General features: G+C 36.5%; 1 protein-coding gene across 1 annotated transcript in view; it reads left to right on the forward strand.

Moving 5' to 3' along the window:
* The window catches only part of LOC118185604 (protein Skeletor, isoforms B/C-like), a 124,423-nt gene extending 103,436 nt beyond the window's left edge, over positions 1-20,987 (forward strand). The window contains exons 20-23 of the mRNA XM_085812491.1: positions 3,492-3,688; positions 6,629-6,689; positions 14,556-14,719; positions 19,764-20,987. Coding sequence (XP_085668617.1) covers positions 3,492-3,688; positions 6,629-6,689; positions 14,556-14,719; positions 19,764-19,925 — 584 coding nt within the window. The 3' untranslated portion in view covers positions 19,926-20,987. The remainder of the gene's footprint in view (positions 1-3,491; positions 3,689-6,628; positions 6,690-14,555; positions 14,720-19,763) is intronic.
* The last annotated feature ends 5,949 nt before the right edge of the window (positions 20,988-26,936 follow it).

Raw genomic sequence — 26,936 nt, forward strand, 5'->3', positions numbered from 1 at the left:
AATTTGAGCCCACCAGAGGCCGAGCGGTAAAGTCGCTGAACACTGGTAGTTCGGTCCGAGGTTCGAATCCCGCGAACGGGCTGGCTGCATGGGCGTTTTCGTGGTTTTCCCCCATGTGTAACGTGTATACGAGCCAGTTTACCTTAGAAAGTCCTCCACGAAGGCATCCCTCCCCTTAGGCAGATAGCCCTAGTGTGCTTTGTCATAATTAAATACACGAACACTCAGTAATTTGAGGCAGTGCGCTAAATCTGTAAAAACCCATATTTTTTTCGTTTGGAATACTGGATTTGGAAAATGAGAACTATTAATCGAAATCTGTAACTCTTTCCACAAAGTAGTAGATCTTCCTAAATCAGACACTATTGCTTTCACTTCTACTCTAGATGATTGAATATGTCTTATGAGTGCAAAAAGAAGTTCTTTCTTCATTGGAGTGTTAAAATAAAAAAATATTGGTTGTTTCCACTGCGAAATGAGACCTCTGATTAAAACAAACTGCACTTTTTGAAAAGGACCGATTTTGGTCCAGTTTAGATTCATAGCAGAGTTTAGAATCTATGTGCATTTCGTCGAAACTGAGAACGCATATTTTTTCTACAGAATTCAAATATTGGCATCTTTCCTTCATTACAGCAAGAACATCACTCTGAATTCCTGGACTACATGAAAATTTAGCGCACCATCTCTTTAATGTGCTAGTGCTAGGTAAAGGAATTCCTATTTTTTCTTTCCAAAAATCGTAGCTTTTAGATGACATAGCTCTTATGACAATGCAACGTGAAATATCTTCACTAGTCCTCCGGATTTTTTCCTTCTTTTCTAGCAATGCGTTAATCTGCGTCTTTGTAAAAATATGCTTTAGACGTTTTTCCAAATTATCCGATGTGTTCTGTTTTTTCCTAAATTTCGCTGTTTGGGATTTTAATTTCAGAATTTCCGATACAAATTTCTTTCTAGATGTCGTCCACCTTCTTTGTCGCTGAGCAAACATTCTAAAATCTTTCTTTTCTCTATTTTTCAATATTTTATTACAATTTTCTAAGGATATTATTTTTTTCTTCAAATTATCAGTACATTCTTGTTTATCTTTACACTTAGGGCACTCAGGGATATTGTCACATAGGGCATTGTCACTTGTGAGTTTTATTTCAAAATCATTCACATTTGATTTATTATTGTCAGCTTCAATTTCGTTCTCGGCCTCAAAATAAATTTTCTTTGGGCTTAATTCGTGTAGTCTTTCGAAAGCACTCTGCATTAGTTTTTTCAAATGTCTCCGATTTCTTGGTGTTATTTCGTTTACTGCACACGATAAATTTACTTTCGGCACAGCATTGCATTTCAACAGTTTCTTTTGCGGCAATCCAAGCAAGCGATTTCTCATGTCATCTTCATAATCACTGCACAGAAAATGTTAGCTGCAAATTCTTGCGTTTTTCACATTAATAGAATCCTGTCTTCGACATTTATGTATCCATTCTTTCGTCAAAAGCAAATTGTCCTTGGGAAAAGTATGAAATACAATATATCTTCCTTTCGTATTTCTATAAGTGTTACGGCACGTTGCTACAGCACAAGAAGCCATATTACATAAAGGATACTTTAAATATAGAATTTAAAAGGAAAACTGACTAAAACTATATATACACAAATTATTTTAAATATTTGCATTATTAGAAAACAAATATGTATGATTAAAATTAATTTGGGATATGCGATCTCCAGAAAATCGTCTCGCAACTGAATGAAACTACAGTTTTAAAGGCGCGAAATCAGAGCAGGTGCAACAGAGATACGTCAGATTACTTCCGGTTCCCCCTCAATGAGACTCGCGTCGGCGAGGAGTCGAACAAAGGAATGACCTAGCCCTTCTATTTATCCCTGGGTTCTGCGTACAGCATCATGATGGATATATCCGTGTGTAGAGGCACTGAGGAGAAGGAAGTTATCAGCTTTCATTCATTATAGGCATATAGACTCAGCACTTGTATGATAGTATGGAATGACATCTCAGTCACCTCTTATTTGCATAGCTGGTAATGTGGCTAGCCGCCGTTATATTTCTGACATGTTAAGGTCATTGACCTGCCTTCAAGGCATATATGACGCCATTTCTCAACAAGATAATGCATGATTGCATATTGTCTGTGCTGTCCTGATCTTCCTTTTACAGAGGGTGTTTGATTAGCATAGAGCTGAAACCGCATGGAATGAAGTACCCCTATCTGTCATCCAAGCTCAGCAACAAACTCGCAGATCTCCAGCTAGATTACAATCGTTGCTGCTACCAGATTTGGCAGCTTTGTGTACTAAATTCTGCACACTGTGCACCCCAAAATCCTGCCTGGAAATTTAATGTTTTTCTTCCAAGACTGTATATGTACATACGATAAATAATGTTAAAATTTATTTGCTTTCCTTCCTCACGTAGCAACTTTAACGTCCAGCAGAGTAAGTAGAAGGTATCTTATGTATCTCCAGATCATGGATTTATAAAGTTTATTTTTGGTGATATAAATCCGGTGCATGCTGTCTTATAAAAATAATAAATTGTTGTGATTGATAATCTATATCCAGATCGGTTTTCTTTAGAATAATTCTTATCATTTTGTCTAACGGTAGTGATCACAGTGTGTAGAACGTGCTTTTATGATAGACATATATCGGTCATAATAAAAGCAAAGGAAAAGACGGAACACTGTAGATGCGTGGTTAGACCCATATTGAAGAAGATTTTGATTGCGTAGTATGCTAGTAATGCTAACTTGGTAACATCTAAAGAACTTGGCAGTCGAGGCAGTTTTAATTCCATTTTTATTTGCAACTGATATTTGTTGCCACAATCACTTGGCATTAGTCGTGCCTTTCCACAGAAGATTTACATTTTTGATATTGTTGAGATAGAAAGCAAGCCAGCGAAATTACTTTTGATATTGAGATAGAAAGCAAGCCAGTAGAGAGCAAAAGCTGAAGTGCGTAAGCGAAATTACATCTTAGCACAGTAGAGAGCAAAAACTGAAGTGCGTAGTTATGAAAGATGGAAGCACGGCGAAGAGAAAAGTTTTGGTTTACAAGGTCAGTTTCAGTTCCCAATTATTACGTCATCAGAGCTGCGCGGGCCATAGAGTGACCTAGAAATGACGCAATGCAGTGAAGTTATTACGATTTTAGAATAAAGAGGAAGAATTAATGTTTATAGTTTAAACTCTAATTTTGATTCATATATTTTATCTTACATATATATATATATAGATAGATAGATATAGATATATCTCCTCTGAAGGAATAAAGAAGTATAGCATTTTTGAAGAAAATAGCTTCCTTAATCACCAATACGGCGTTTGATATTAATGTTTATAAATTTTGTCCAACAACTTGAATTGAAGGAGCATTAATTTGCTTTCAAAAACATATTTTTGCCATTTAAATTATAGAAAGTTCTTTCCGTAGGGAAATGCATACCACAGTAATATCACTATACTTAACAGGTTCACAGTCCTGGGGAATCGCCTGGTGGATCAATGGTCTTCTTATCCCTGAGCTCACCGTTCAGCGAGGCACCAATTACACTTTTATCGTGGAAGGTGGAAACGATAATTCCAATTCTGCATCATACCATCCTCTCTACATAACAAATAATCCTGAAGGTGGAGGAGGACAATTTCTGGACCAGGTTGGACTTCCGGTAAGAAGGTTTATAAGAATTTGTCTACTCTTAAATTCTTTCACAGTTTTCCACTGAGGTATTACATGGTATAATATAAAACATATGACTGCTCTTTTTTTAATATATCACATGCAAGACTTACATTTAGATAACTAGAAATTTATTTTTATTAAAAATAAAAAGTATTATTAATAAAAATAATTATACAATGGAAAATAACTGCATTTAAAAATCAACAAACACGTATTTGTAAACTCACTTGCAAACTAGTAAATATGAACCCCCTCCTGAAGAACCTTACAAAATACAAAGTAATGCTAAGACAGAGTAATAATAAATTTAATTAAAGAAGACTTGAATTACACATCTTTCTTGTGTACTTAACTAGCAAGTCGAATAAATCTCATATTCACAAATTTTTAAAAGTTGGAAAAAAAATTCTGAAATCAAGACATGAAGTTATTTAAAAGTTTGCCGGAGGTCGTGGAACTTCCCAGTGTATGAATATCTATTTGGTCGACTACTTTCTTCATCAATTATTCCTAGATTCATTTACCTGTGTGTATTTTCCTTTGTTTTAATATAATTCTATCCTCTCAAAGCATCTGATGCTGAAACAAATATGTAAGGATATATTTTAATTGAGCATGTAAATATTGACTTTCTATATTTATACTTAAATTATAATTGTATTGGGGAAAATAAGGCAAAATTCACAAGGCAAAGGAGGAATTCTGAAAGGTTTTACGAGTTGTATGAAAACTTTCGAGAAAAGCATAGTGGGCAGATATATTACGATATTTCAAAGAGATATAAAAATTTCTAGGTTCGTAGAAGTAATTTAAATAACTGTCTTATGATTGAACAAATTGCATTCTACTGAACCTGAAAGAAAAATTATATTTCAGCATTAAAACCACACTGCCCTCCAAACGTTGAAGAACAGCATGCTTTTCAAAGCTCACCATTACAAAAATGTCAGTAGCGTTTAAATTCACAGTTTATATGCATGATAGTAACGAAGTTGAAGAAAATATGTGCAAACACAATAGTTACCACTCTAATTTTATAGAAGTGAATACTTATATAGGAGTTGGAGAAAAAAAAATGCAAAAATTATAAGTTTTATTCGCAAGTGTCTTCAATTGTTATTAGCAATTTCGCTTACAATATCCAGGAGAATCTATCAATTTCGAGAAGTCGTTTGCTCGATTCGTTGAGGCGGGGGGGAATCGGATGGATGGAAATGGGATGTCACAAGCTGATGCTGATAGATGTCTCATTGGCTCTTGTAGTGTGGTCCTCTGACTATGGAATCAGTTTAAATCCGAGGAATCTTTGTCTAGAAGACATGTTCCAGGCAGACCAAGAGTTACAATAGCTGAGGGAGACCGTTATTTAGCTGTTTTGGGCCGAAGGAGGAGCAACATTACTGTGCCTCAGCACATGACAGATCATTTAGTGGCAACAGGAACAAGAAGCTCTACAGCTACTACATTGCTCAGACGCCTGCGTAATTTAGGTCTGTATGCAAGACGACTAGTTGTTTGTGTCCCCTTCACCCGAGAACACAGAGGTGCCCGCTTACGTTGGGCAAGAAAATACACCTCCAGGGCCTGTCAACAATTGATGTCTGTTTTCTCCACAGACGAGTTCAGGTTCACACTGGAGAGTGATTTAGGCCGTCAGCTGATTTGGATGGAACTCCGAACCAGATACAAACAACCCCACATTGTGGAAAGACACAGTTACGCAAGTGAGGGGATAATGGTTTGGGGTGGGATCCCTCACGGTGGTCACACCTGACCTGCATGTTTTCCATGGAGGAACTTTGACCAGTGTGAGATATCGAGACGAGATCCTTGATCAATATGTTCGCTTATATGCAGCTGTAAATTGGTCATTGATTTCTTCTGATGTACGAAAATGCGTGACCGCACCGGATTCGGGTTGCTGAAGAATATCATGAGAATCACGGTACGAAGCGGATGGAATGGCCAATTTATTCCCCGGACAATTATTCTGCAACAGCTTTTCTGGGACTACCTCGGGAGACAGGTTGCTGCTTTAAATCCTGCTTAAAGGTCTTTAGATGAGCTTGACCAAGAATTACTCTGTGTCTTTTCATTGCTTCACATTTCAATGACCGACAACATCGAACGTCGTTCCTGCCAATGTGTTGTAGCTAGGGGTGGACACATTTCTTATTAAAACCCATTTTTTTAATGTTACTACCCCCATGTTTCCTCAAAAAACTGTGATATACTCTTTCTCCAAGCCTGGATTTCTCTGTCAAAAGTGCAATATTTGTCGCATTCATTAAAGAACTGCCTTGTGAACATGTCCTCTAAATTCTTGTTTCTATGTTGCTTCATTCTCAAATCAGATATAAAAAACATACTGTTCCTTAACTTCTGGAGGTCAATGTATTTTTCAGTACCGACACACTGCGAAAAGCGAAACTGCGGAGTTTGTTCTTTTTCCTACCGTTCCACAATGTCTTTTGCAATGATATTTTCCCTTTGCATTGTTTTCTAAACAGCGTAATTCACAATCATTTTACTGCTAAGCATTTAAAATTAAGTAATATTTATTAATTAAAAAACTTAGGTTAAAAAGCATTTCTTCTACAGAATTCTAGTACTTGTTAAACATTTCACTAAAAAAATCATTTGATTCTAAAATAATTTACATGAACGTCAATTTTCGTCTTACCTCAAGACTGAGGAAGTAGATGGCTTTTTTACAGGAATTTCTAAGGCATCGAACTACATAATTAGGAACACTAACTGCAGTTTTATAGTCAACTTCAGTAATTTCTAGAAATAATAAATATTCAGTGGAAATCGTTTAAATTTGTTTAGAAGTTATGCATTTTTATAGCACTTCACAAAATATTTCTACTTGGAATGCAGCAAATATCGTGTTTGGAAGTTTCAATATTTTTTTTCTTTTCAGAATCATGCTGTATACGCTGGAATTATGACAGATGCCAATCAAAACCTAGTACCAACAGGAGGTAGGAAATGCGATTTAGCATTCAATTACATTATTGATAACTTTAAACTATAATTTTTCCGTGTGAATGCAGGTAAAGAGACAGTTGTTTGAAACACCAGATGAAGCTCCAGATACCAAAGCCCTACTCTCTCTCTATATATATATACATATATATATATATATATATATATATATATATACGCACACTTATTATATGTATATATACTTATTTTAAGTATATGTATATATATAAATACTTATTTTAAGTTTTACCTATATATAGGCGAAACATATATATACAGAATGTTTCTTATTGAATGGGAAAAAACGAATTCCATAATAGGAATCTTGTAATTGATTTATTAAGCCGACACAAAGTAATACTGAAACTACAGTTATACAAGTTTTACCCGTCAATAACGCGAAAACTCTTCCGGTTACGAAATCGCTGCTAGAGGCACTATTAATCAAAATGGGGCCATCTATTCAGAGAAAGCGTACTGTGTTTTGGAATACGACAAAACATCATTGTTTATCGTTGTTCAAAGACACTTTCGCTCGAAATCTAGTAAAGCTCCGCATTCTCGCAACATCGAATGACGGGTGAGTGAGTGCACCGGTATGACGGCTTCCGGCCATGAATATTAAACAAACAGAATTATATACCGTCATCACGGTGAGAAAAACTCCAAAGTAACAAAGTTAAATATTGCATACTAATAACAGTTTCTATAGCTTGATACCTGCAGGCACCAAGCGTACTTTTGAAACATAATATTATTCGCGGTTATTTCTGTTTACGCAGTGTCTTGAGAGTTTCTCTATTTCACCATGGGCTACGCTTTTTTTGAGTGTGTTAGACGTCCACAGTGCTCAGGCACAGTCCGCTGGTTTCTTCAAGTGCCAGACTCTTGGATGTACACAATGAAAGTAATAGTTGTCCGTGTTGCCTTCCTCTCCGAATTCGCAGAAAGGAGTATCCCTAAGTCTGAATCTGCTGAGGTACACGGGGAATGGACATTAACTGTCAAGAACTGTGTTAGGCTAGCACGGTGAGTCTATATTTCCATGTTAACTTTTTACAGTGAGCGATATGTCCTTCGTCCTACCTTTGCCTTTGTCCATCTACTTTGCCAATTTTGTAGCAAAGTTGTCAAAGTTGTTCCCTTAATGAGAGACCAAGGAAGTTTAGTTGGTCGTTCTAATAAATCCGTTCAGTTAGTTGCCTGCTTGGCCAGTAGGTCAGTGGCTTCATTGCTTTGAATACATGTATAAGCGGTAACCTATTTTAAAGTGGGTCTATGTGAAATAGACAATGCCAGACGTTGTTTCTGAATTCGGTTTACAAAGGAACTCTGGCTGTTTTGACCTGCGATAGCCGCCAGACTTGATGCTGAATTGCTGAGTACGGAGAATTTCTGCTGTTGACATGTGTTCACATACCTAATTGCAGCACTGATAGCTAGCTCTGTTTGGTGTACCGAATTGTTCAAGCCTAGTTTCCTATTCTACTCGAATGTTACAACACCATTTTGCAGTCTACAGAAGGCGCTGCCGGTGCCGTTCTCCGTTTTGGAGCCATCTGTGAAAAGGTTATTACTGGTGCTTTGAATTGGTTGGTCGTTACACTGATACCGTCGGAGAGATTAAAAGCAGCTGGATGAAAGAAGTTATTGCAGATGTTTTGCTCCTCGTAATCCAAGTGGTGATAACTAGTATGATCCCACAGTGATGAAGTTTGACCCAGCCTGATAACTCTTACGATAGCTGCCTCCCTTTCAACTTTCAAATGTAAGGGAGGAATTTTTGCCAGTTCTTGTAGGGCTAGTGTTGACGTGGTAAGGTATGCCCTGCATACTTGAAGTAGCTGCTGTCTCTGAATAGAGAACATGCATCTTCTCATGCTAGAGGTAAGTTCACGGTTTGCCGCTTCTTAAGTTGTTACTCTTTCTGTAATGGTTCTATGTCAGATTTTTAGTGGCTTAGATGAGATACCCCACTTATGTGCAATCATGAGTCTCATGTTGTTGATTAGGAGGCTAATTCGAGTCTTAAGATTCCTGACATGTAACATCTTAACAGATATTTCAATTGGGGGAAACATTTTAGGCGGTAAGAACTTGGAAGAGTACCGCCCTCCTGACATAACTGTCTCATGGCATAATGGTATCTCTTCCTTCAGACCACAAACGATGGCATCCAGCAGCCCGACCGTGCTCACAAAATAGAAGATAAACGATATTAAAACTTTAAAAATACACGCCGAGAAGCTGAGAGGGTTCGAGCAACAGAAAAAGGTTAGTAGAAAAACTAAAACAAACAAAAAGTTAAAGACAAAAATGGTCACAAAGCTGATAATCAATTAAACCAAGAATAGAGGAAAGAAGAGAATAAGAGAAGGAGAAAACTGTAAAACCTGATTAGAATAAAGTAACAGAAAAAAGAGCAAAGAGCAAAAAGGAGAAGGATTACAATCATACAACAAGAAAACATACATTCACGAAGAACTGCACAACACAATAAAAGATACACAAACACAAAAACACCGGAACATCTGGAAGGGCAGAACCGAATGAGTCGCAGGAATTCCCAGTTATATAAAAGGAGAACTATAACACCAAAAGACTAAACTAACGGTACCAGACAATGCTAGACGTTGTTTCTGAATTCGGTATACAAAGGAACTCTGGCTGTTTTGACCTGCGATAGCCGCCAGACTTGATGCCGAATCGCTGAGTACGGAGAATTTCTGCTGTTGACATGTTTCTGCTGTGAAATGTACCGTTGGAAGAATCATTCCGATATAATCGCTGAGATGCTAGTTCTCAACGATTTTTAAAATCACAATATGCAGAATTATTATATGCAGTTTTAAACAAAATAAACTTGAATTTATTTAAGTCGATCGACAAAATTTAACAGAACTTTTAGAGAATCAAATAGTTTATAATTAATAAACTTTGAGCTTAAGTTAAATTTCTGTTGACTACAGAATTATATTTATCCAACGGATGTATAAAGGTAATTAAAACTGGGAAAAACATTGGTTCTGTTCCTCCATGAGCTAAATGATTTCATAAATATAGCATAAATTGTTTAAAGCGTAGGTTTTGAAACAGTTACAAGTGTAGTAGCTACATATGTCAGTGTATAATTCAAAGAAACAGACACAATGCTTTTTTGATAATCCATTAACCAACACTAATTACAAGATTAAGCCATCATAGCTATTTCACTTATATATAGTATACATGCAGAATTGACTCTTAAATTCCAATACAGCGATCTCCAACAGGAAAATTAATACAAACGAACACAGCACAAATAATAAGCATGTCCTCTCTCGGGAGAAACATATATATAAAATCCAAAAACAATGAATATAGAAACAACATATACAATATATATACAATAAAATGTTAAAATTACAAGAGCCGACAATCTTTCGGCCATATCAAACAATAAAATCGTTAAAAACACCAATATATACAAAATAAAATCAGTACAAGATTAAAACATCAAGTTAAAATTCACAATACAAATGTAAGTATAAAACCCAGAGAATAAAATCATAGATGAATAAATATTAAATTAAAATTCCACATTTGGTACGATTGGTGTTAATAAATCCCAGGACGGCCTCAGCAAAAGATTGTAATTTTATAAAGTCAGGAGATGTATTTCTAGAAATATTAAATCTATTTCTTAAAGACTGAAATAAGGCACAGTCAAATAATGCTCTGAATAACCAGAGACCCCGCACTACGAGCAAATACTGGCACTCTGTATATTGAAGCGGAACAAGTAAACAGGGAAACGGCTATGGCTGGTAAGGAATTGGTTGATATCGATGTTGTTGAAAGTCTTCATCTTTTTCTTTATATCTATGTATTTTAAGAAGCCCTTGTTCCTCTCTGAGGTGTTCCATTCAACTCTCCATTTGTCGATGTAAGTCTCTAAGATGATTCTGTCGGCGTGCCTGCGGGATCCTGAAATTTCAACATAGGGAATATTATCGGATCTAGCGGCGTGTCTGGCAAGCGCGTCCGCTCTCTCGTTGCCTTCGAACCCCACATAGGCTTTGATCCAATGTAATCTTAAAGAACTAAAACATAGAATATTTTTATATAAACATTTTATATTATACAAAGTAAAATTAGAGGTGACGGGATTCTGCAAATTTTGTAAAAGAGACAAGCAATCGCTGTAAATATCTACGAGTATAACAGACTTTGGTGGCAAGTTGTGATATACATAAGAAAGGGCCTGTTCGAGAGCACAGCTCTCAGCTTGAAAAGCAGAATTGTATTTATTTAATGTGAACAAAGAATAATCAATTTCGACACCGTAAAAATATACCACAAATGCAGCAGCAATGTGGTATCCCAATGGTGTTTAATTTTAGGCGGTATCCCAATGGTGTTTAACACTTGGGTTCCGTCTAAACTGCCTGCTGCGTCCTATTAGTAAGGCTTTGGTTTTCTGTGCCGAAACCCGAAGCTTATGGACTCTGGCCCATTTGGGAGAGTAGATAAAGATCTCATTTACTCCTTCCTGCCGCAACTAGCATAAAATCGTCCGCTTAGGCTATAATTCGAGCATATTCCACGCTCTCGAACTGACGACATGCTGAATTTGCCACTATATTCCACAGGGATGGTCCGAGACATGACCCCTGTGGCACCCTCTAAACACATATTTGACATAAATGCCACTGTCTGATGTTACTTGTGCACTTCGATCTTGAAGGTACGAGCGGAGGATGGTAATAGTGGCTGTGTGGCAGGCTATGTTGTGCAGCAAATGTATTACGTCTGGCCACAAAAGGGCGTCAAAGGCTCTCTTGATGTCAATGTCTATTGACAGTGAATAAAAATCGTTATCCTTATTCTGTTGGATAGCGGCGATCAAGTCTTTTATGGCATGCTCAGTTGAGTTGCCAATTCGGAATCCATATTGGTTGGAGTGCAGGGCGTTGGTCCTTTGCAGAAAGAAGTCCAATATGGAAAGAATTACTCTTTCCAATGCCTTACCGAGCGCTGGCAGTAGACAAACTGGCCTAAAAGATGAAAGTCCTGTCGGAGTTTTGCCAGATTTTAGAAATAACGCCCCTTCTGCCAACTTCATATATTTAGGAAAGTGCTGATGTTTTCAGCAAGCTGAAATAACCGCGGAGAGTAATTTTGGGAATTTCTCCAGGCCGGATGGTATTCATAATATCTCTAATGATGATATTAATCAATACCATCCGGGCCTGGAGCAATTTTGGGTGCCAGAGTGCGTATGATGTTATTCACTTCCATTTGCATAGGAGAGGGTTCGTCTCTTCTGGCAACTTGGCGAAATTTCATACAGTAGATTTTTCTCGCTTCCTCTTAGTGATCCTCATCATCATCATCATGAAAAACTGCATTTATGATCTCACTGATCCCTTGATGCTGGATGAGGCAGTACTGTTCATCATGGGCGTAAGGGCCGTAGGACGAAACACATTGTTACATGTTGTCTTTTGGGCAGGTTCAAAGGCTTCTGTGAGATTAACTTGGCCTCTTTAATTTTTCTTTTATATAAAGCTCTGGCTTTGTTGTATATTATCATTTTGAGTTGTAAATTAAGATCTACCTTGGATTGTGCTCTTCTGCGAAGTGTTCGCCCTCTGCTTCTCTCCGTGTTAAGCTCTGGTGACCACAGAATACGGAGTGGCTTGCCTTTAGAGATTTCAATCGATATGCTTTGTAAGCGGCCTGCATTATTTTTGTAACTAGTAAGTCAGAGATTATCTAAGGAGTTTCTGTCTTGGCAGTTGTAGAAATCTTTGATAAGTTTCTCTACATGCGTTCGAATCTGTTCCCGTAAAACGGAATGTCTGCCAAATGCCGTCTTGAATCTTTTCTTTATTATATAGTCTATATGAGTATCCAGTCTGTAAGTAATAATGTTGTGATCACTGAGTGACGACAGGTCACTCACTGTCCAATTTTGTATGTAAGGAGTTATATTGGGAGTTGATACTGTTAGATCTGGTCACCCGAGCTCTAGATGTTTCAAAGGTAGGCGGCGAGTCCTGAGCGTTGAGGACAATGAAATGCTTACTGTGCAAGAATTCTAGTACCGCAATTCCCCTTCGGTTCTCCGAGTCAGCACCCCATAGTGGAGTTGACTGTTGGCATTCAAATCTCCTGCTATGATACAGTGTTATGCCGCAGTTAGAAGGTTAGAATAAAGTTCTTCTAATAGGGAGGCAATCCCTTCGTTCGGAGGTAAATACACAGTAATAATATCGATACTGGAATTACTAATGCCTAGTCTGTTGGAGACTGTATGCTCTGTGACTTTCATTAGGAGAGGGGAGAGAAGGCCACTTCAAATAATCGTAGCTAGCTGATTCATCGAGAGAAACCTTCTGATGTGTATTAGAACACTGGGAATCGCTCCGTTGTAAACGTAGGGCTCTTGGAAGATTCCGACATTGATAGCAGTATGTGTCATTACTTGCAGAGTGTTTATGGTTGCTGCATAGCACTTCTGCAAATTACACTGTAAAAGTCGAAAACCTGCTTTATGCTTACTTAGTATCATCTTGTTTAGTTCTGAGCAGCGGTCTTTCTCAAGCTCTCGAAATGGGCTCCATACACTGAGCAGGAGCTTGAAGTAGCTGGATGATTTGTGTCGTAGGAGGTCTGCTTTTCAGAATTACTATTGCAGAAATTAGTCCAACCCACTTTTTCTGAACTACACTCCTGCTTCAGGTAGCCGTTACCACACTTCGCGCAAACTGGAGTGTTTTCACAGTTCCTGCTATAGTGGCCGAATTCCTGGCAGTTGTATCAGTGTATAATCCTAATGTACGGACGAAGAGTATAGGACTCAAAACCCACAAAAAGACGGACTAACTTAACTAGGTGTTCTGCTGACTTAGGTTCTATGTCTATCACCCAGCTTCTCCGACTGTTTTGCCTGGAACGGCTTGTACGTACTTGGTAAGCATTGGGATTGAAGTTGGGCAGGTGGTCTACAAGTGCTGTTTTTAAATCTTTTCTTAAATTCTCAGGTATTCTAAAATTAATGGCACTTTCCCTCCTTGTTCTAAGCTACCGAAATTCAAGTGTCTCTAGTAGTGCTGACCTGTCCTTGATTGCCTGTTTGAGGAGTAGCAGGTTGTAGAAACATTATTTTGGAAGCAGAAGAAGTGAAAAATGAGCAATGCCATCCCCGGGACTTGAACCCTGGACCTCTCGAATACACGTCTAGCGTGGTGACCACTACACCACGAGGTCATGCTAAGAAGGCGGGAGAAATACCTTATATACTCCCTCTTTTAAAGGGCGACTGGGGTTTTAGGGGACCCAGTCGCCAAATTCTGGTGGTGAAGAATCATCATTCACCACCTTTTAGTTCAAGCGCCTTTGTAGAGACGTTACATTAGGTTATTTTAGAAGCAGGAGAAGTAAAAAATGAGCAATGCCCTCGCCGCGACTGACACCTGGACCCCTTAAATACATGCCGAGTGTGCTGCCTTTACACCACACAGACATTTAAGCTCCTTTACCCCAATGAAATTCCCAAACATTCTTTTTCTCAATCTTTAACAGCAGAAAACTTATTTGAAAGTATTATTGAATTTCTTAAAATAGTGTAGCACAATTCTGTTTTTGTGAGAATTCATTGCGAATTTGAAGTTAACAGAAACTTCAAATTTCTTGTTAACTTTTCAAGTGTCAACTCACTTGAAGTTAACAAGAAAAATGGCAAACCTGTATATTGAAAGTAGTTTGTGAATCAGGAAAGCTGAAAGTATCTCATTTGAAAGCATGCAATATCAGATCTGTTTATACACATTCAAAATCCATATCTGCACTTAATATTTTTATTTGTTTAATTTTAGTTGGCCGTTTATGTGAATGGAAGCACAAAAGTGTTGATAAGGCTGAAGAATCAAAAACCTTTGAAGACTATAAGAAGACACTACAACTAGAATGCAAAGATGGTAAGCCAGGTACATTCGTCTGGATGCCTGACGAAGACACGCCAGACATAGTATATTATCAGGTAAATGTCAATTACTATTTTGAAACCTATCTCCGTTTCTTAAATGAACACTGATTTTATATTTGGAATACGATGCACTGAATGCCCTGCATATTTCAATAAGATTTCACGATTTAAGTTAGTGAAGTACCTGAATTTTTGTAGCAAATTCAAGATCTTAAGCAAATTACCGATTATATCGGTAATCTAATACCGGTATGGTTTGGCTTTCTTTCCCATTATGTTCTCAAGACTTAAGATACAAAATGAAGAACCAGAATCGAAGTAAACTTACAACGGAAATCTGTATTTCTTTATTACAAGCTAAGTAATGATTTGATTGCGTAATGGAACAAAAAGATCAACGTCGCGACTGCAGACTATAAACTATGGACTTTCAGGAAAATTTCGCAGTCTAAGATTTATACCAAAACTTTCTCAAAAGTTTGACTGCCAGAGAATTTCGCAGTCTCGAATATTCTCTTTCGACTTTAAAATTCATTTCGAATTTTTTTAAAAAAATTATTAATGCCTCAGCAAATATTAAAATTATTTAAATAGGAAACATAGGCTGAAAACTGTTATATAAGTGAGAAAACTGCAGGAAAAATTTTAAATGCGAAAATTTATTTCATATTTTCGAAGTGCAGAAAATAATCTAAAGTTATTATGATAATCGTGGAAATCTGCAGCACGATAAAATTGCTATCCTAATTATATGCTGTTTTAAAAAGTGTTGTATGAAATCAATTCAAAACGTTGAAAAACTTTGAAAAGCGTTTTATGCTACAGAATGTGCATATTGGAAACCTTCCATTTTTAAAATAATGATTCAAAGAAAAATGTTATTTCTTTGATAACATAAAATAGGTAACTATTGGCGTTTAACATTTGCTTCTCTCCCAGTTGGATTTGTCTCTACCGAAGATCTTATAAACTTTAGAAAAAAGATGATTATCATACAACGTGACAAATAGTATGTAGGTTGTAAAATCTTTAAAAAATTATGTGAATTCAATATTGATGCTATTCCATTTAACAGCATGTCACATAGAATGCACAGCATGTCACTTATTTCCATCAAATGAATGGTATTGTATCGTAATAAACCTCCGCTTCAGTTCAGTAAGCTTAAAATGTTAATGTAAAGCGCAAATACATAAACACCAAGAAGAGCCGAGTTAAAAATAAGAGAAAATAAAAGTAACATTTTTAAAAGGACCTAGAGAACTGTTGATTAAGAATGGGGATGGGATCAGTTGTATTTCATTACCGGTCTACTCAAGTTACGTACTTGACCATCACTATCATTTCACTGGCAATTTGTTTTTATCTGTAGTTAATGCTGACAACTTCATACGCACTCAATTTATCTTAAAAATCAGCTGGAGCTATAATTTATCAGCTATAATTATCAGCCTCACTAATCTAGATTTTTGAAAAAACACAAAATTGCAAAGGCCTTAGACCGAGTTGTATCTTTACGTTAAAGATGCATTTGCATAGTCCTTAATATCGCATTTCAGACTGTTTCTTTTTTATTTTACAATTGAGTGATGACTATTACCAGTTTATCTTCTCTACATATTTGATACTTCATTACTTCATTATTCCGATTTAATACACTCTTAGGAAAAAAAAAAAAAAAAAAAAAAACGACGCACTACGACACATCGAGAAGATATAAAGCAAACTGGACACAAATTGATATGCATACAGGTTTCGACGGAAAATGCAAAATTTTATATTTTGGCTGCCAATGAATGAACGGTTGTCGCTACAGTGCATCTGATCTGCGCAACTGGCAGGATATTTAAAAGGAGAAATTACGATACCATGTCATAAATTCTTCACGAATTTCATTCCTTGTACTCTGGTAGACAGTAGCTATGCCTCGCATACAGGTGCGCGAACGATATGCGCAGATGTCAGAATTTGAGAGAGAGGTCGTGTAGTTGGGATCAAAGAAGCCGGTTGGTCTTATCGGTGAATAGCAACTAGTGATTTAGTGACCGCAGGGACCATTCATAGACGGCTCACAGAAATGGGGGCTGAGATCACGGCGTCCCTTGCGGCGACTACCATTGACCTCTGTACAACGTCAAGCCCGTTTGCGGTGGTGTCGGGCTCAGTCGCACTGAAATGTCACTGTCTGGAGTAGAATAGTCTTCGGTGATGAGTCCCGCTTTGAACTAAGCCCCGATGACCAGCGAAGGCGAGTCTGGAAACGCCCCGGACAGCGGTGTGATACCAACCTGACTGTCTTTCGACAGACAGGTCGACAACCAGGAGTGATGGTCTGGGATGCCATTTCATTTCATAGGACACCTTTGGTTGTCATCCGTCGCAACCTTACAGCATAGCGATACGTCGACGAAGTTCTGAGGCCCGTTGTGTTGCCCTTCATGTCACGCCACCCTGGGCTTATATTTCAGCAAGATAATGCCCGCCCCTACACTGCAAATGTTTCCACCGTTTGCCTTACTGCTTTCTGAACATTACCTTGGCCAGCAAGGTCGCCGGATCTCTCTCCTATTGAGCCCGTTTGGAGCATTATGGGCAGGACCTTCCAACCAGCTCGGGATGTTTACGATCTAACGCGCCAGTTGGGCAGAATTTGGCACGGTATCCCTCAGGAGGACATCCGCAACCTCTAGCAATAGATGCCAAGTCGAATAACTGCTTGCATAAGGTCCAGAGGTGGACGAACGCGCTACTGACTTTTTCATTTTGTGAAGCTCTATCACTTCAATAAATCATCCAGTTTTTCTCAAACTTTAATCATTCGTTTTTCTGTACATGTACATGACTCCTACCGATTTTCGTCCCATTCGGATAACTTCTTGGTGCGTCGTTTTTTTTTTTTTTTCTCTTTCTTTTTCTTTTTCTCTAAGAGTGTACCTTACCAAATTTTTTTGTATTTTGATGATCTGCACCTTCTCGACTGAGAAAGAATAGCTGAGCCCACCCACCCAATCTAAATTAAACAGGTTTTAGAAGTAAAAAAATAAACAACTGCTTGATGGCCACCCTCTGTCCCTAAAGCCGTCCAAATCAGCAATGATAGCTCATCATTCCCACACTTACATTTTTATCAGATCCTCAACGGTTAGGAGGTCTATTTTACAGTCAGTACATATTTAAAGTTGAATTTGCGTAGCGAATGTTTAGTGTCTGCATTATACTTTGTCGCTATGAGGAAATTTTCGCACTTATTATAGGATATCAGTTTCGCTTGTAATGAAATTTAATGATCTCAGAGCAAAGATTTACGATGGCAAAATAAATTCAGTTTCGTTTTCTCTTCGTACTCAAGACGAATTCTGCCAGCGTAACACTGTTTTGCTCACATAAAAAGAGGGGAAAACGATTTTCAGTTAAATACGTCTTCATCTAAAAAGTAATATTAATAATCTAAAAAGTACTTTTATATTAGGAATTGCCAAATCTAGGTTTGTTTTTAATTATTCTTCATTTAATACAGTTGTAATTTATAAGCTTTAAAGTAATTTTTACGATTTAATTCAAGATGCATAACATAAATATTAATGTATGTTATGCATCTTTTGAAGTACCAGTGGTTTCCTTTCTTTGAAAAACTCCTAAGTATATAATTATTGCAGATTGTGCTTTCAAAGAAAGTGGTAAGTGTAAATTATTTACATTTTTTATTGTCTATTAGTGTCATAAATCCTTGAACAACCTTCGTTTGCATTATGAACTGCCGTGTAAATATTTACTCAATGAGAAGTTAAAAAGAATATTACTTTGGACCCTAAAAGTCTGCTTTGAACGTAGCACCAAATATTTTCTAGTTTGATATTAAAAATGTTCTCATGTAGCATCACAAATATTCAAAAACCTTATCAAATTAATTACTACACCTTATTAAATTTGTATTTGCTGTCTGGTTGAAACCGAGAATCAATAAGATCTAACTGACAACAGGCATTAAATTCAGTAGGGAAAAAAAACATAGATTTTACAATTTTTGTTTTCTCTGGCAGGACTCACAAAGTGGTTGTACAATTCAATGTCATTGCATGTAACATGTTTGTGTTTAAATGAACGTTCTTTCGACATTCTGTCACGTCCTCCGGGTCCAACAGCCAAATGAGTTTCTTGAAGTATGTGAAATAACTCAGTGTCACTGATGTAATACTGCATAGTACTCACGTCTTCAACAAGATAAATTAGTTTACTTTAGTTTTCCACAAATATCAAATCATAGCGATTCAGCAACCAATAGCCCCGTAATTCCTTCTTAGAAAGGCCTACCAGCGGCCGAACGGTTAACAGTGGTAGAAGTCGCTGAACACTGGCAGTGCGGTCCGAGGTTCGAATCCCGCGAACGGACTGCTGCATAGGCGTTTTCGTGCTTTCCCCCCGTGAGTAACGTGTATATGAACCAGTTTTCCTTAGAAAATCCTCCACGAAAGCATTCCTCCTCTCAGGCAGATAGCTCTCGAGGCTTTGCCGTAATCACATAAACCTAGCCATTTTGTCATTTTTGCTTTTTTTTTACATCTCTTATTAACTTTTGGTAAGTAGTTGTTATTCGAAACGAATCGAATTCCCGGAATAGGGAAATCTCCGCATATCTTATGTCTTTCATTTGCACTTTGGCAGCTAAGGATGATAGTTCAGTAAAGCCATTGAAATTAGTCCCGAGAAAATTTGCAAATATAACGCTGATTTTTGTTGTTTGACTTCTAAATTAGCATTAAAATATTTTGGATTTATCCATCAAATCATACCTCAGTTGAACTAACAAATAATTCGAAATATAAATGTTCATTTGCTCCAATAACGCTTTGCATTATTAAATTTTAATCGCCATCTATAATTGTAATGGCTAAAACATCTTACATTTTGCTGCCATGCTAGGAAAATTAACACTCGTTTTTAAGCGTTTAAATTAGGCTTAGGTTGCAGTTAGTTTAAGAAGACGTTTCTTAAACTAACTGCAACCTAAGCCTAATTTAAACGTTTAAAAACGGGTGTTACTGTTTTTTCTACTTTTTTTTTCTTCACCCATTAACGTTCTCATATTTCTCATTTGCAGTGTTTTACTCATCGGAATTTGGGCTGGAAAATAAACGTTATTGATGCAGACAACAAAGTGGCCGGCGCCATGGAGCATCTCAGCGAAGAACCAAACTCTGCTGCTATTACAGCTGCGTCATCTGCCATTCTGGGTTTAATCATACTTTTCATCATTCTGTAAATTACAGCAATATCATATGACTGCTTCATTGAGTGAAACCGTGTACAAATTCCGCAGTTTCCTTTAATTGCAACATTTTCAGAGTTGTTTTTAATAAGGAAACACCGACTGAAAACGTTATTGTGGCTTTGGGTTTTCAACTGAATGCAGAATAATAGATGATGCTTATTCCTAAAACATCTGCTGCTGCGAATAATATTTTATTTTTATTTTGTTTTGATGTATAAAAAGTAAAGCAATATGCTCATACAATCAACTTATTAAGTTTCACTTAGTTCTGTGATAAAAGTTTAAACGAAATGGCCAGTTAAAAGGAAAATTTAATACCATCAAGAATTATACTTCACATATTCTTTGGAAAATTCTTTGCCCTATTTATATTTCTTTAAAATATGCAATATAGTCTTGAAGTTTTATGACATTACTATGGATAAAATTTTCTGCTTCAACTTTTTACATGGAATAGATACTGCATGAAATGAAACTGTTAAAATTATTTTATAAATCTGGTAATTATTTTATGAATGAGAATCTTGATTTATGTGAGTGTTTCTATTAACTGTTGTTCATAATGTTTTATTTATTTATCATAATTAAGTTCCTTTTTTCCAAAATAAAGGAAGTTAATAGCTGGAAATAGATAGCATATTAACTCTTCTAAACATTCGTTTAAGTCGTACTACATGTTATTTATGAATTTCATACTACGAGTTTTATTTGAGTGAAGAAATATTTTTAAATCCCTACATGTTATTTATGAATTTCATACCACGAGTTTTATTTGAGTGAAGAAATATTTTTAAATCCCTACATGTTATTTATGAATTTCATACCACGAGTTTTATTTGAGTGAAGAAATATTTTTAAATTCCTTTGTCAGTTATGTTGCCGAAGTCAGATCAGCAAAGATAAAATTTCGAAAATTGCATATAATCTACTTAGTGTATTTGTTTCTGTATAGTGAAACAGAATGTATTATTTCTGTTGAAAACTGACTAAAAATAATTGTAAAATCGTATTATTAATTTACTTTTCATTTTTTAATAAAATATTTGATATTTATATTACTTGACTCATTTTATTGTAGAATTCCTACATTTTGTCAAACCACTATTTTAACTTATTCTATACTGTTATGTTTTTAGTAACAATTTCATTTTTTATAATGCGAATTTGACCGCACTGAAACCATGGAGGCTGGCATCAAATCTAACATGAATGTTAATTTCAAATAGTTTTGAGTAATTGAATACGTATTCTCCCATTTTTTATTAAAAGAAGTTTTCCATATTTTGAGTAGTTTAATGAAGTCTCCCTAGCTTCACTTACCGACAATTTTTTATTTTCTTCCTTTACCATGAATGCATACTTTAGAACGGTCTTTTGATTTATTTCTCTATATTCTGAAAACTTAAAGGCAAATGTTTGTTCATTTTGTTCTCTTTTATATCTATAAAATATGCTATTAAACTTGAGTTTGTGAATTTTCGCAGAATGCCACGATGACAACAAAATTTGCAATGGTGAAGAGAAGCATGACGTCACAAAACTGTACTAAGGAAATTCCAGCAGCGTGAAATCCCCATTTAGTATGACCGCCCTGTAGAATACGGAGAAGACTACGAAACATATTGTTAAATAATATTACCCTGATTTTTTTATACGCTAAGTAGAGAATCATTTATGTTCGATATTAAAATTTGAATGGGATTTATATGTTCACTGCTGAGTAGCTAACACGTAAATAACACGGATAACACTTAAAATGTAAACAAAAACAACCAGGAATTCGTCTATAGAATCGGCAAGGATAACTCGTGACGTCATACCGTCATTTTTCTTGACTTAATTTTCATTGCACGGGGCATACGGAGGAGGCTTCGTCTGTTTATTCTAACCTTCTTAATTTTAACAATTAACGGAATTAGAAACTGATTTCTAAAGAACGTTTGCCCTAACTATTTAAATTCTTTCTGCACATGTGATCGCTGTTTGGCAGTACATATGTGTGGTAAAATACTTTTTCTTCTTTCAAACAAATTAAATCAAAAACAAGAAATCCCATTCAAAGTGCTTCACTGGAATCGAGACTGAGACTTTGCCTTACTGAAGTTAGAGTGGACATTGATAAACCTGTATCAAAAAAGCAGTACTAATCATCACATTGATTTCTAGACTGTAAAATAAAGTGATAGATTAAACTAGTGATTTATATGTAATTCATTTTCTTTCTTTAATGTCTCTGTTCCTCACTTTCCTATACTAAAGTTTGATTGGCCCGTGGGTAACATAAGGTTGGACCACACTTACTTAGTTTACAGAAAAGTTCTACTTATTCTAAGGCCTTCTTCAAAATAAAGAATACGCTCTAGCTTTACAGAATCTGTGGGTGCACTTGATGGAGAAAATTAAGCATACTTTCTAGTTAAAAGGCCATCGCAAACACTTGAGCAAAATTTTGAGCTAGAAAAACACTAACAACATTCAAGAAATGAAAAACTGTAATGTAGCGGGGAAAGTAAAATATACTTATCTTTGTGGAGGTCATAATCTGGTAGTTGCTACTATTATAGAATCAAATATTAGTGCTTTCTAATTTTCCCCATATTTAACTGTCAGTATCATGAAACTTAGATCTTCAGACCAACAGTATATGAAGCGCAAAGCAGTAACAAAAAGGATCCTGGAACCATGAAATAAATTATTTACGACATGAAGTTACCTCCCCCTCTCCGCAATTCTTTACTTGCATCTGCAAATGCTTTATTTCCCAATAAACTGATGACAGATTTACATTTCGTTCAACTTCTCTCTGTGGCAAAAGACATTCTATCACTCAGACTATGAAAAGCGCAAGCCGATCATGCTTGGACACCCTGCAGATACAGATTTATCGCACACAATACACATGCAGTACACCCTGCCAAATGAGAAGGCATTAGCTATTTATACAGATGGCTCAAAGATGGCTTCGCCTACTGTGTACTCCAAGAAGGAGAAGTGGTTAAAACTTGGGAAAGACGAATGGCAGACAAAAATGCCGTCTTTCAGGTAGAGCTTCTTGCATTAAAAGCAGCCATCAATTTGGCAAAATATCAATAGGAATAAAGGTCAACATATATAGCGACTGTGCCCCAAGTTTGGAGTCCATCTGAGGGCACAAGACAATGAGTCCTTTGCTGCAAGATATTCAAAGTCCTGCTAAGTATCCCACCAGATGACAGACCTATCCTGATCTGGGTTACAGCTCATGTGGGTATTACTGGCAACGAAGCGACGGACGTGCTTGCGAAATCTGCAGCCAATGACTCCAGCAGACTGGAAAACACAGTAAGTGTTCCGCAGTCCTGTTTAAAAAAAAATCACGCTGAATAGGCTTTTACAAGGATGGCAGAAAAGATGGGAAAGGGAAAGCACAGGGAGGAAAATCTACAAGTTCTTTCCGAAAGTTATATGCTCAGTTAATACATACAGCGGAGCACAAACTCAATTCTACACTGGCCATGGTCCCTTCCCACATTATCTTGAGAGATTCGGCAAACGAGCATCAGAATTGTGTGACTGTGGTGCGGTAGGTGACGCAGATCACTTCCTCTTCAACTGCCCACAAACCGATAAACTGCGTTTAAAAATGCCAAGCAGTGAATACTGGCCGCAATGGGCGGAGAATACCTGCGGCGACAAGCAGACGAAAACTAAAATAGAAGAGGTAATCAGGCTATGCTCAGCAAGGTACTAAGAAATTCTCCCCCTCTCTTGAGAATTGAATCTTCGCAGCATAATTTTAATAGCAATTCAAAATACTGCAACAAATGAAAATCAACACTAGAAAAATAGCTCACCCCGTAAAATAGTAACAGGACTGTAAAAGCAAAACTATTTTAATGTAAGCATATTACTATCCAGTTTGTAAGTACTTGATAAAAATAATATTGTAAAGCAGTTTAAATGACTGAAAATCCAGTCAATGTGTAAATGAATTACAAGTTTATTTTGATTATCTCAGTAAAAGTATTGTAAACATGAATTCAGATAATGTTTAAATGTACACATAGCTGTCATGATTTTATGTAATTATCATATGTAACTTGTACAAGACAATGTTTGTCATCAACATATCTATGCTTATACACAGGCCGTATATGCCCGTGTAATATTTATATGTATATTTTTACACTGAGGAAATATTCCCTTCTCGCCAGGATGATTATTAACACTGTAAGACTTTTACAACAAAGTCAGGTTAGTGGTTATCTCAGGCGGCGCTCAGTATGCAAAATTCTGCGGTTTTGAAAAATACATCGCTGCTTTTTTTCAACCGATGGTAAGTTAAATAAAATTTATATTTTAGAGGTGAAAAATAATAAAAAAATACGAAAGAATAAACGATATCTTAAAGAAACTATTGCTTATTTTCCATTTCATGGAAAGTTTAAAATGGTCAACGTTTCAGATGGTATCAAGTAAAGAAGGAATTGAGAATTAAATATGTTGTCCGTTACAATTGTCACAAAAAATGTTTCTTTTCTAACTGTTAGAAAATAATAGATATAGTAATGGTAAAAAAATGGTTAATATTTTAAAGAAAGAAAAATATTGAATTGATGATATCACGTGGACAGCTTGGTAACCGAAATAGTCTGAAAATTGGCGTAGTGTCACTAATCTGTGTGTCGGCGACTAATCCTCCGATTCTGGCAATCGAGGTGACCACTTTAATTAGGAAGTACAAATTAAACATACTTTAAATGTTTTTGACAAATTTTAACAGCTTTTTAAATTACAAGTTTTTAAGCAAATGGGTACTAAAATGTAAAAAACAAAAAAGAAATAATATATATTTTTTACCTGCCACAAAATTCTTGGTCGTGTGTAAGAACATATAAAATTGTTTTACTGCCAGCAGTGACGTGTTTTCAAAATTGCGAATGAGAAATTTTAATGAAATGAATATAATCCTTCTTCTGTGCTCCATGTCTGATCTCACTTCTCATGATTTTTAAAATTATGTTTACGTCGTAATAAAAGTAATAAATAAGAGGAGAAATGAATAATTAACAAATAGTGATACTAAGTTAATTAATATAGCGTTAAATTATGCAACATTTGTTCCACTTTTTTGCTGTAACAAATGCATGAATCGAGTTTCTTTCATCTAAGGTTTAGCACGTACAATTTAGAATGTTCTTTTAAGGGCACTTTTTTGGGAGGTCTTAATAACTACAACTCGAATATTTTAATCTTTCTGCATATAAATGTTAAGCACAAAATCCTAAAATCCATTTGAATGCAAGTAAATTACCTTCTTTTATCAACACCATATCCCCGATTCTTATATTTTGTTGCTAAAATATCACCCCCCCCCCACTTTTTTTTTTTTTTTTTTTTTTTTTTTTTTGTATATTGATGCAAATTATTGAGATGATTATTTCTCGACCTTTTTAAGACGTATGTGCCACTGTAGTAGCTCTTTGCGACAGATATGATTTGCTGTCAATAATAAAAGGTACAACACAGATGGGAGGCATATATATAAGAAAGTGAGCTGGAGGGTAAATTTATAAATCATCAACTTCCGATAAAGGGTCATTAGGGGGCGGACAAGTATTAAGCTTGTCCGCCCCCTAATGTGTGGACAAGTATTAGGTTTAACGACAAGCATCAAAAATCTCTTATTCTTTTCAAAGGATACTTATAGGACTTTATGCCAGATCCAAAAAGCTTACCATAATTTGGAACACTTGTAAGGTATTTTCTCCCTCCTTCTAGTGTACTCTTCGTGGTGTAACGGTAACACACTCGGCGAGTATTCGAAATGTCAAGGTTTGAGTCACGGCGCCGGCATTGCTCATTTTTCACATCTCCTGCTTCAAAATAACCTAACGACTCTACAGTAGCGCCCGAACTAAAAGATGGTGGGGGATAATTCGTCACAATCAAGATTTGGCAATTGGGTCCCCTAATCCCCAGTCGACCTTTAAAAGAGGAAGTATATAAGGTAATACATTGGGGGGGCAGTCAGACCCTCCTGTCCACGAATTGGCCTCATGGTAAAAAAAAAGAGTGACCACAGAAGTATATAAGGTATTTTCACCCGCCTTCTGGCATGTTTTCACGGTGTAAAGGTAGCACATGTGACGCGTATTCCAGAGGCCCAGGTTCGAGTTCAGGCGAGGGCATTGCACATTTTTCACATCTCATGTTTCAGAATAGCCTATTGACTCTTCACCCTGAGAGTTACGATTTACCACTCAGTGTTCGCTTACGAAATAATTATCGTTTGTGTTTCACTTATCTCAATAAACTCCCGAGGCTGTCTCTAGATAGGGGAGGGCGTGGGACATACGCCTGTTTACCTATGTTAAACACCAGGCGTCCCCCCCCGTCCTCCGTCATCTGTCACCTATTGTAAGTAATTCCAGTGAGAAATTTCAGAGAAGCAGATTAAAAGCATTGAGAATAACAAAAGCATTACACGCCGAAAAGTATAATTTTGCACTATACACTTAAATATAAGACAAGGGCGAATATTCCTATTTAGTTTGATAAATCGAAGCTTATGTATTTTTCATGATATTTTCATGATTTTCATGTAGAAGTATTTTTCATGATCATACTGAACTAAATGAGTTAGGTTACCTTTAGGAGGGAGTAAAATTTGCTACACTCATGTCCACAAATTAAGGATAATTCGGAGTCACGCGGAAATCGAACTCTAAAATAAATGTATCACCTGTAAAATCACTACACAGATCTTCAAGAATCATATGCAAATTTCAGGAAGTAACCAGATGATACCGATGGCACGTCACAATGACGATTGTAAGAGGGTGATATATAAGGAATACAGGCAAAGAAGTAAAATTGTTGTTCACAGGCGCTTTATAAGCATTTCAGTGCAATAACCGAATAGTTATGACACAAAGGACGCATTTGGATGATTTTTTACGTGGTAGAATTATCGGCCGTCTGGAATGTGGGCGTACCCAACTGGAAGTATCAGACGAACTT

The sequence above is a fragment of the Stegodyphus dumicola genome, chromosome 3, assembly GCF_044657685.1.
Source record: "Stegodyphus dumicola isolate Sdum_Otavi_A_Nest chromosome 3, ASM4465768v1".
Taxonomy (NCBI): domain Eukaryota; kingdom Metazoa; phylum Arthropoda; class Arachnida; order Araneae; family Eresidae; genus Stegodyphus; species Stegodyphus dumicola.